Source organism: Hippoglossus hippoglossus, chromosome 13 (genome assembly GCF_009819705.1).
Source record: "Hippoglossus hippoglossus isolate fHipHip1 chromosome 13, fHipHip1.pri, whole genome shotgun sequence".
In the NCBI taxonomy this organism is placed as follows: domain Eukaryota; kingdom Metazoa; phylum Chordata; class Actinopteri; order Pleuronectiformes; family Pleuronectidae; genus Hippoglossus; species Hippoglossus hippoglossus.
In genome coordinates this window covers 19,920,934-19,932,820 of record NC_047163.1, presented here as the reverse complement: position 1 = coordinate 19,932,820, position 11,887 = coordinate 19,920,934, and the positions used below count along the sequence as shown (strand labels likewise).

Here is an 11,887-nt window from a genome sequence, read left to right as displayed (position 1 = left end):
TAGTTCAGACTTAAAGCAGAAACCGGTCTGGCTGGTGCATCACAAGACTCATAACTGTTTCTGTTAAGTAATTCACCAACACAACAGGAAATCTGTCTAACTCTCAAAACCATGAGGCCAACCGGAAGTAGCTTCAGCTTCGGAGTCGATGTGCCTTTGAAAGCAAGTTCTTTAGTTATTACTATTGTGCGACGCCATGTTTTTTTACTTTTACAAGGGTCTTATTTTGAAAGTGGTGACCGGAAATGTGGACTTCCGGACAACTCGTTCCCTCTCGTGCCGGTCTGTAGCCGTGATGTCGGTGCCGCTGTGTCTCGCAGCGTGCGCGCTTTTCCTCTACGTGCTCGTGTACTACGGCGTGTTCAGAGGAGCGCGATGCTCCCGCTCGGTGACGCTGGAGGGGAAGACGGTCATCGTGACAGGTAGAGAGCCTCAGCTGTTAGCTTCTGCTAACGCGTAGCTTCACGTTCCCCTCAATGTGTTCCCTGAGTCACGTCCGGCTCTGAGCTGCTGTGAATCTTCTCCTGCTTCGCTGCTGCGAACTGCTCCAGCAGCAGCCATGTGTCAATCTGACATCTGACACAACAGCTCCCAGCTCAGGGCTAGAGGGAATCTACAGTTTGTCTGATGGCCGCTAGGGGGTCTCTCCAAGCAACAGGCAACTTTTGGTGAAAGTAAGAGAAGTGATGAAGGAAGCGATCTGTCATAGTCATTTTCCATTCAATGATAAATTAGTTAGGAAACTAATTAATCCAATATGAAAGCGTAAACTCGTCTAAATCACTGAGCTGGATCTAAAAAGAAAATATATTCATAGAACTTTTTAAAGTATTTTTTTATGAAGTTTTTCTTCTGTTAAATTTTTTTGATTTAACTTGTACTTTCATATATTTTCACCTTGTACACAATCAAACAATGTGCAAAATAGGAGAAAGTGACTTGCCTCAAGTAACCACTATTACATCATCAGCTTTGAAACATATGAATAGTGATCATGGTGTCAACCCTTCACTCAGTTTGCCTTTTGTTTAAGATACCTTGATCTGTGATTATCATGTCAATCCCCTATTTACTTTGGGAAAGCCCAATTACCAGTACGACAGCAAACCAGATTATTGGAGCCTTATCGTGAGGCTAACATGAGACGTCATTAGTAACTTGTAACAGTGCTGGGATGGATTCCAAACACTGATCGAAAGTCTTCCAACAGTAATCGCAATTGTTTGGCAACAGCTTTTTCAAGGATTTTGGAAATGAATGGAGGTTTGATGTGGGTCTATAATTATCTCAAACATCTGGGCCAAGAGTGTGCTTTTTAATTAGCGGTTTAATTACTGCTACCTTAAAAGCCTGCGGTATATAGCCAGTTAATGGGTTTGGCGATGTAAACTTAATTGCCATTTAACGATGTATGCGGTGAAACTTCGTGATGGACGTTTTTTCTTAAGCCGTTTTCAGACATGACTTGCGGGTAAAGTCCGGAGACTTGATTCCAGAGACTTGATGCACAACGCAACGGGAGGTTCTCTGCACAGACGCGTTCACAACAGCCACAAATCCTCTGCATCATTTAGGCGAGAGGTGGAGCACACAGACGTCAGCTCTTATCACCACAAACTCTCTTAACATCTTAGTTGGTGTCTTATCGTGTTTGTCACCGCTTTTTCACCTGAATATATTTGTTTAAATTTTTTCCGTCTGAAACATCAACCCCCCAATTCGCTGTGTTCACACATCAACTTCTCCTGGATGTCTATGGACATCAGACTAGGTGGCCATTTGGAATGTGTTGGTCTCATATAGTGAAATAAAAACTTCTCAAATTGATCTTGTGGTGATTCTGACCTGAGGTTTCATCCAGTTGCTGACCACTGCTGTAGTTTATCATAGGATGTAGATGAAGACACTCAACTTAGTCCACAGGCTGAAGGCACAGTGCTCTACCCCCGATGTTTTAAAACTTGTATTGGATTGAAGTGCTCCTCTGATGTTGAATAATGATCCCTTTATACAATTGCTCTTTGTATAATATTTGTTGTTATGTAAATCAACATTGATTGACAGGCATTTGAATGAGAGTTAGGTTTCGGCGAGTGCAGCTTGATGCCCTTTGGTCATTTTTCATTGACTTTCATGCACATGACTCACTTGCCTGCACAGGGGGCAACACTGGCATCGGCAAGACCACGGCTCTGGAGCTGGCAAAGAGAGGAGCCAGGGTGATTCTGGCCTGCCGCAACCAGGAGAAAGCCGAGGCTGCTGCCTTCGACATCCGCAGGGTAAGTCCTTTGAGAGGTGCAGACGTCAGTGGTCAGTAGAGCAACTCATCTTAATTTTGTGGCAATAGAGCATGTTGTCCGGATATTCTTCAAAATGGATTAACACAGTGCACATGCACATCGATCTAATGCACTGGTGCCTGCATAGGTGGACTTGTTCATGTTCAGTCGTCATGTATGGTCATAACTTGGGACATGAACAGATGATTAAATGTATATCACATCACCCTTTGAACACCTTTAGAGAGCCTCACGTTAAGTTGAGTGTCTAAAACCTTTGTACAATGCAATGTTTTCTTTAGGTCTGAGCACTGACTGGTGCAAGGACCATGTTGTAATGCAAGGAATTATTTTTCTTTTATTCCCAAACAAATGTGCTTGAAAACTCACATAAATTTACTGAAACCTAAAAATAAATGTCTGGCATGGGTCTTGCACATACGTTTGTTTTGGTATAGCTAAACCAAAAAGGGAGTCAGCCATTTTTGGGGATTTGCAGCCATTGTACGTCAACAGGACTGACTTCAGAGTGACTTTCAAATCTAGAGAATTCCACAAGAAAAGGTATTACAAGATTGGGTTTTGAAGTGAAGTGCATGTCCATGGCATGACCTTGATTTTTGATATTTTGCCATCAAACAGGAAGTTGTTGAATGAGTGCAATGAGTTTTGTCATAAATGTTAATTTCTGCTAGATACGTTATGTGAATTGAGCCAGAATTATTGTTTTTCAGGAGAGCGGGAACAATCAGGTGGTGTTCATGCAGTTAGATCTGGCGAGTCTACAGTCTGTGCGCAGTTTTGCTAAAACCTTCCTGAAGACTGAACCCAGACTGGACATTCTTATCAACAACGCAGGTGAAGATTATCATTTGGGTTATTTTCATATTTGATTCCATTACGTAGTTGCTTCAATAAACTGAAGTAGACTAAGAGACTGAAGCAGCTGCCCGTTACACGTACTCTGCGTTTCAGGTGTGATGAGTCAAGGACGCACAGAGGATGGCTTCGGCCTCGCGTTTGGGGTGAACCACCTTGGTCACTTCCTGCTCACCAACCTCCTCCTAGAGCGACTGCAGCAATGTGGACCCAGCCGCGTAGTCACCGTGGCTGCGCTCCTGCACCGCTTCGGAAACATTGACTTCCCTCTGCTGGCTTCCGAGAAAGATTTGGTGTTGGGTCAATCCACCTGGTACAACGTTCAGGCCTACTGCAGCAGCAAGCTGTGTAATGTGCTCTTCACCAGAGAGCTGGCCAATAGGCTGGAGGGCACTCGTGTCACCTGCTACACCCTGCACCCAGGTCAGTGAATACCACACATTCTAGAATTAGAATTTTGGCTGATGTAACATATCCTGTGGCAGCTATTTTGGAGGGCAAGACAAAAGCTTGAAGAAAAAGCTGTTGTTTCCTAATATTGAAAGAGAAACAACACACATTTTGGTAAAGGTGTACAGTAGGGCTGCACGATATTAGGAAAACATCTCGTTGCGATGGCCATCTGACTTGCGATAAATAAACAAATGAGTTTCATTTTTCTGTGAACTATCCCTTTAAAGTAGGCCTGTAACAATAACACATTTTGTTGGACGATATATTGTTCCAGAAATTATTGGGTTGAATGAAATTATCGTCATCATTTTCAAACCATTTTATACCACTGATATAATTATAATATTATAGCATAATCATGCAAGTGCACCATTTCAAAGAGCAATGAACTTTTAATTCTATAAAATATTCAGTATGACATTTGAATTAGAATTAAATATTAAAATATCCTTGATGATTAAAACCTAAATAAAATAAACATTTACTGTTACTGTTTACTGTTACTCTGTGCAATAATCCAACCACTGTGAGATGACGTGCAATTTTTCATTTTTTATGGCTTAGCTTGTCTTTAGGTCCTGTCTAGTATGTCTATTTTTGTTGCTGCACATCCTCACCAATCACACCACTCACACACACATACATGACGTGCACGTCTACATGTACACTCAATACAATATAAGTACTGAAACCTCAATTTTGCTCTGAATTTATGTATATGAGTTACCTACTTAATATCCCATTTTATCCCCAAAAAATATATAGACAGTTTTTTCGATTTAAATATCGATTCTGAATTGGAGCCTTTAAAATACACACAGAAACACACACGCAGATGTGAAGAATGATGTTTCTCATCGAGGACAGTAGCGATGGTATACAGGCGCTCAGATTCAATGTTCCAGAATCTCTTCTGGACAGTTTTTCACACCATTTTGGGTAATTCTGCTGACAGACAGGTTTTTTATCCCTGTGGAGTTTTGGACCGTTCACATTGATAAGTACTGATAATGAATGCAGTACTCTCAATACATTAATTATTAAAGTCTGTGTGTTTTGTAGTTTGTGAAAACAGTGTTTCCCTCCCATTTTGAGAGGAAATCCCATTAAGAAGCAAACACAGGTGAAAACATGTGTGCACAGTAAAATGTATGAAATACTATGGGATGTCAACCAAATTGATGCAGATCTGCAGTTTTAGATAAAAGGATATTATCTTCTGACATGTAATCTAAAGTTAAATATAATAATATACACAAGCACGAATGTTTTAATGTATTATTTTATTCCACTTTAACATTGTAAGAGCCAAAACATCCTAAACAATGTCCTCTCTGTCCTTTCTTCTGTGGTGCTCGGCAAGTCATATCATCTGGATACACAACATCTATTGAAAATCCGTTTCTCTCAGACCCCCAGTGTAAAGATATAAGTACACAAGCAAACACAAAGAATAAGAGCTAAATCCCAATGGATATGAGGGAAAGACAGACACAAGCTAAAATAATGAAAGGATGAAAAGTGAGATGATGATGATATGAGCTGCAGTGAATAGTTACAGTGCAAATTGAATAAATTGTACGAGTGGAACAAATTGGATAAATGCAGCTTAATGGGTGTACAAGTAAAATACAATCGTTCATGTTTTATCCAAATGATGAGTAATTAGCAGCTGAGTTGGTGACTGTGTAAGTGACTAGTGCATGTTGGTATGGGTTACAGTTACAGTAGAGGTTATTCAGAGGTAGAGGGGAGAGAGTTCAGCATCCTGACAGACTGCAGTCAAGCCGTTGCACAGTCTGGTGGATCCAGCCAGGAGGCTCTGCTATCTTTTCCCAGACGGCAGGAGACTGAAGAGGGGAATGTGAGGGGTGAGATGATCTATCCATCGTGGAATGGATGTGATTCTCAGGAACCTACAGTATGTGTGGCCGCCTACGCATTTGTAAATTCAGAGCTGATAGTATACTTGAAGGCATCAACATTTCTGAAATCAGGAACCCTCTTGCTTGAGAGGTGAGACATCTTCAACCTGCCCTCGATTGAACCGTGTTTAGATAACCGTGACCTGGATGATTAAGAATTTTCACAGACAACTGTGTGAAAATGCCCTTAGCCAACATTCATTTTCTAGCAGTGGAAATATTTAATCCCTAAATTATTATGATAACATATTTATCATGGTAACAGGGTAGATTCGCAGCTTGTCTGACTTCTTCATAGCCACAGAATCATAATGTACTAAGAGCATCCCCTGAAACAGGAAAAGTTATGATCTTAAGTTTTTCTAATTTGATTGAATTAACATCTCTTAAAATTATTAGGTTATTTTTGGTTACGCATGAGCTGATGTTTCAGTCTAACTTGTTCCATGGAAAAATTTCCACAGATGAAGAAAGACATTTAATCCAGTTCAAATTTACATGCAAGAACAATTTCTTCATTACAATGGCTTCTCAATGTTGTTAAAACAAGGTTTTACAGCCATGGTGAAAATAATGGTGTAAAACTAGACTGAAAAAGACATTTTACCTCTCATCCAAATTCTCTTATGCAAGAGAAGTATCTACAACCAAGTCCAGTTGCCCATGATTGAGCCATGTTTGGATACCTGGATGATTGACAATCTTCACAGATGACTGTGTTGCTTTTGTTTCATTCACTGTCTGTTTACTTTTCAAAGAGCCTTTTTTTCCTTCACCTGTCACAATCATTTGACAGAAATTTGTCAAATAGTGAACTTTAAAAAAATTGGAGATCAGGGCAAATGGCTTGTTCTCTAATTGTTTTTAATAGTTATTGTAAGGCAAGTTATTTCAGTCTGGTTCTCCTAGAGCTCTTAATTAACCACCTTTTGATAGAGGCTTCATGGTGTTGCATTAAAGCACTAAACAATACATTCTTTTTTGTGTTCAGTCATTTTTATTGCCAGCTTTTGCAAACACAACTAGACCACTACTTGCCTTTGGCAGGATTCTCTCTGGGGTCCCGCCTTACTTTACCTAGACATTGAAATAAACGTTATATAATTAACTATTTAAGTGGAACTGTTAGAATGACAGAATGGGGTGAATGATGCGTAATGGGCTCACATCTATCCATAACAATATACTGTTAATACCCAAATACAATGTATGAGAAACATGTAACCAAAATATCACAATCAGCTGGCAGAACAGGAGCCACCAAAAAAAAAGTTGCATCACTGTCTGATGAAGGTCAGATCTGATCAATTTAATCCAAGATCCCCCCCCAAGATTGGTTGATCCGGCCCGCGAGGCAATTCATGAATACAAAAAACATGCAGGCGACCAAAAATCTGTGAGGTGCGACTAAAACATTCCTTGCTAGCACCTGGGCGGATCTGCGCCTCTGACATTTAACTGGTCACACACACACACACACACACACACACACACACACACACACACACACACACACACACACACACACACACACACACACCACACACACACATCAATCAATCAATCCTAGGTGAAACGCTGGAAATTGTAACCTAACAGAATACAAACCTAAATGCTCATGTAAATCATAGCCATCCCATCCTGTATACTGAGCTGGTAACATTTATCCGGTGCCAAATGTTCAATATTTATTCAAGATCTATTTTTGTTAACAGAGTCCGTTTTATTTATTGTTTGGATGTTTTATTAATGTTTTATGTATTTAGGATATTTTAATATCTTTAATTCTAAATGAAATGTCAGACTGAATATTCCTAAAGGGATAGTTAAATGAAAAGTCACCACTATGTCGATGGAGAGGTGGGTGATTTGTTTGAGTCCACAAAACACTTTTGGAGTTGCAGCCAAGTCCAATACAGTTGAAGTAACTGGGGATCAATTCTTCAAACAGAAAAAAAAACAACAGAAAAAAGCGTAACATGCCTCCATACTGCTCCTCTGGTGTCGTCCAAGTGTCTGCAAGCCCCGACATAAACAATAATTAAGTATGGCCTCCAAAGGATGTTATGAAAATTAAAATAGCCCTTGATAGAAGAAAGGTTCCCCACTCCGGATCTATAACATATGAGCTTGTTATACTACCTAAAGTTTCTCTTGCCAAACAGCTATAATTACAATTAAACAAATTTGCTTGGATTTTATAGAATGGAATTGCTGTCTTGTTCCACACACGGCATTATTATGTACATTTATAAAGTACATAAAATCATAAGTCACTATGGACAAATACTAGCATTCTCTCACTGGGATTTGAAGCCAAATAACCACCAAAGGGAGTACATACAGTAACTCTTTTGGAATCGTTCTATTGCTGCTGTCACCAGCTTAGGCCAGCGTTGATGTTATAGTCTGCCGCCAGTATTTCTGCAATATGTACAGGACACAGATGGGTGTAAATATACAAGTACAAAAGCAAACACAACAGATAAGAGACAAAACACAGTGGAAGAGAGCTATAACAAAATGGATAAGAGCCAGGAGGCTCTGGTATCTTTTCCCAGAAGGTGGGAGACTGAAGAGGGGATGTGAGGGGAAACAGTTCAGATATGAAGTAACTATACTAGCAATGAAATTTAATAAACATATTTATCATGGGAACAGGGTAAAATGGGCAGTTTGTCTCCTTGTTCATACTCAAAACATTCCAAAACATCCCCCGAGACAGAGGAGAAATGTTATCAACAAGGTTTTTCTGATTTAACTGAATTATTATCTCTTTGTGGAAGTTTTCATCGTATTGCTTGTTCCATGGAAAAATTCAGTTTGAATGAACATACAAAGACACTTGCATGATTACAATAGCTTCCTGCAATAGCACAACAACAGTGAAAATAATAAAGGCTAGCATAGACTACTAACTAAAAAAGCTATTCATGGAGTCCTATGCAGTTTGCCTGTTCAGGGCAGGCAGTGTAGATGCTTTAAGACATTTCACATCTCCTCAAAGGGTTCTCATAGAAGAATTGAAACGTTGTCAAGTATCTACAACCAAGTCCAATTGCCCTCTAACCATGTTCGAATACTGGGATGACTGGGAATAACAAAAAAGACGCCCTGAGCATATGAAATATTTGCTTTTGGTTCATTGACTGTCTGTTTGATTTTCAAGCCACCTTTTGTCAATTAATAACTATTGCTTTAGCCTGTCCTAAGTAGGGTTAGGTGATATTGCAAAAACTTAAATCAAGATAACAAATTTCATATCAGGCAATGTTGATAATTATCCCAATGAATGTCACATTATTATAATTTGTTTTATTATATTAAGCCTTATACCTCCTCACTCTGCTTACACAGCGAATTGATATATATATATATGGAAATTATATGGGGATAACTTTTATATATTGTGTCATTGCCACACCCTAGTTAAGTGTGCATGCTGGTGTGGCATTTAAAAATATATTTGTTTACATTTATTAGTTATTTTAATTGTTCAAATTTTATTTGTAGGCTGCCGTAGTAGCTTGTCTAAAATACTACCAGGTCACAGTTTTATGATACATGAAGCATACTTAAAGCTCCCTTCTGCTACACAAGATACAAATACAATGTAATCCAATACACATCGTTATAGTCTGTGGTGTCACCATACACGTAGATGTTGACAGCGCCAATCATAGTTCACAGCATTTAGTTCACTAAGGACTCTTTTTTCAGGGTTGGCCGGCGTCCATCCCATTCTTGTGATTGCAGTATCTCAAGAACGTCTTGAGGGAATTTCGTCAAATTTAGTAAAAAATAATCACTTTGACTTAAGGATAAACTGAACAGATTTTGGTGGTTATAGGTCAAAGGTCAAGGTTACTGTTACCTCACAAAGCACATTTAACCTTGTGAACGCCTTGAGGGAATCCTTTCACATTTGGCACAAACAATCACCTCGACTCAAGGATTAACTGATTTGATTTTGCAGTCATATATATATATATAATCATCTTTATTTATTTTTTTAAACCATAATGTATTTCATCCGTGGTTTACATTTTCTGTTATACTGTCTTTGAGTAATTTCTTCCTTCTCCTATATGTAACAAAGTGAATCATCAGTCTTATTATTTTCTAATTCCTAGTTCACTACATGGTAACAATCGGATAGGAAATCACAATAAAATATGCAGTAGGCTAATTAAGATCAGTCTACATGATAATAGTGATATTAGAAAGTGCAAGAGGCTAAGAAAATGTGTTCCGATACCCTGGAAGACCTGCACCAGCCGAGTTTGAAGTTAAATGGATGAGCAGTTGTCAAGAAAACTGAGGGACAGACAGACACAGACAGAGATTCCTCCATTTATAGATAGACTTGTCAGAGGTGTCGCAACAGGGGAGGCAAAGGAGGCAATTGCCTGGGGCCCCGAGGTGAGTGGAGGCCCCGGAGATCAGCTGAGTGAATTAGTTCAGAACAAGAACACTGTCATTAGAACCACCTTAAATTCTATCATCCGCTATGTAAAAGACACTGCATTGATACCATGGTCGTAAATGAGACCCCTAATAAGGCCCTAGAGACTAGCTTAGCAATTTGAGAGGTTTCGTTGAGCACTTGAATGTCTGTGTATGATGTGTCTGGGCTGGTGTTGGGGGTTTGGACTTAAACTTTACTCCTTTACTATTATTTATGTGTATTCACAGTATGTGCTTTGTTTTTAATTGTGATAATAGTCTCATGTGTTTCTGGGGGGAGGGGATTCTGTTTGTTCAATGTACGTTCTCCGTGGCTCTTTTGCCTTAAACACTCCTGAGCCTAGTAACTATGTTTTTGCTTGTCTAAAATGTGCCAGTCAGTGCATCGTGTTGTGACAAAAAATTGCTTGATAGGTGTAACAGGTTCTCTTTACAAACTCTCAACGTATATTAAAGAATGTGTGGCACAATGAATAAACACCACAGACAACACATATCACCAGTGAAGGGAATAAGATAGTATGACAATGGAAAAGAAAGCTGGCTTGAGGTTCACCTAGACCCTGCTGGTCCCCTACAGTTACAAGATTGCATGTTGTCAGAATAGTACGGGGGGGGGGGGGGGGGGGGGGCTGCTCTTACAGCTGGAAGTGCAAACTGCCCATAGTCCAAGTTGTGCTTTACAGTAAACTCCACTCTGTTCTTCCCAGGAGTCATCTACACAGAAATATTACGCAGTATGAGCCTGTGGCAGCAGCTCCTCATCATGCCCTTTGCCAAGCTTTTCTTCATGGATCCGGAGGGGGGGTCCCAGACCACCCTGCACTGTGCCCTGCAAGAGGGCATCGAGCCTCTCAGTGGGCGCTACTTCTCTAACTGCGCACTTCAGCGAGTGGGCGCCAAGGGACGAGACGATGCCCTGGGAAAGAAGCTGTGGGAGTTGAGTGAGAGGTTAACTGGTTTATGACATTTGACCGAAACCTAATCCAGATGCTCCGAAGACTGTATGGACAGTCAGTGCTTTACAGACCTCAACATGCCTTATTGTTGGTCTATGTTCTTTTAAGGGCTGGTTTCTAATGAGGTGGATCTTTTTTCCGTTATATTTATGTTATACATGTATTGTAACACTTGTGCCTCCTGTCTGGGCTATGACAGTTTTCCACAGAGATGTCTAAATTGCCCTTTTCACTCTATCTGGCAACAAATTGATTGCTGTGTTACCACCAGTCCCAATTTGGCATTATTCAGACCTATTTAAAAATGAACAAACATGTGGTGTGTGTAATAATATGCATTCTAATCTGCAGCAGGTGAGGAAAAAGCATGTCTGCTGAGTCATTGTAGAGCCGTGTGTGATTATATGCCCCCTGCTTGCTTTGATTCAGAGATAGCTGATGGAGGGTTAGCTTTAGCCTGGAGACCTCCTCGCTTCCCTCGCCTTTGCTTACTTAGCTCTTCTAACCCCAACCTTCTGTCTGCTGCTGTCTGGACTATATTGTTGCATGTTTAATTTAAGAGTTTACTCTGTATTTGTGTCTCAGAACTGTCTGTATCTGGGGCTTAAAGGTTCAACACTGCTGAGTGAGCTACAATTTTCCAAAACACATATTTTCTTCAGCTTCATATAAAAGTAATGATTGTAACAGCCTTATTCTGGAGTTTTATAATTTAGTTACATTCATAAATTTCTGGGCTGGACATCAGCTTCGTTGTCGGTTCACATTTGAATGTGGGCTACTTTAGTTTCTGTGAGTCTGGGTCTCGAATCACTTACATGTATATCTTCATTAACCAGATTTGTTGAGCTCACCTGAACATGAAATCTGTGTAAGTTACTAATTAAACACGTTTTATAATTGTAGTGGTCTCTGTTGTCTACAT

General features: G+C 39.9%; 1 protein-coding gene across 1 annotated transcript; it reads left to right on the top strand.

Annotated features, from left to right (window-relative positions):
• Window positions 1-255: 255 nt before the first annotated feature.
• LOC117772804 (dehydrogenase/reductase SDR family member 13-like) lies at window positions 256-11,478 on the top strand. Its single transcript, XM_034604284.1, has 5 exons — window positions 256-422; window positions 2,161-2,279; window positions 3,014-3,137; window positions 3,255-3,581; window positions 10,714-11,478. Exons 1-5 carry the CDS (start codon window positions 296-298, stop codon window positions 10,968-10,970), a joined length of 954 nt encoding a protein of 317 aa, XP_034460175.1. The 5' UTR covers window positions 256-295; the 3' UTR covers window positions 10,971-11,478.
• The last annotated feature ends 409 nt before the right edge of the window (window positions 11,479-11,887 follow it).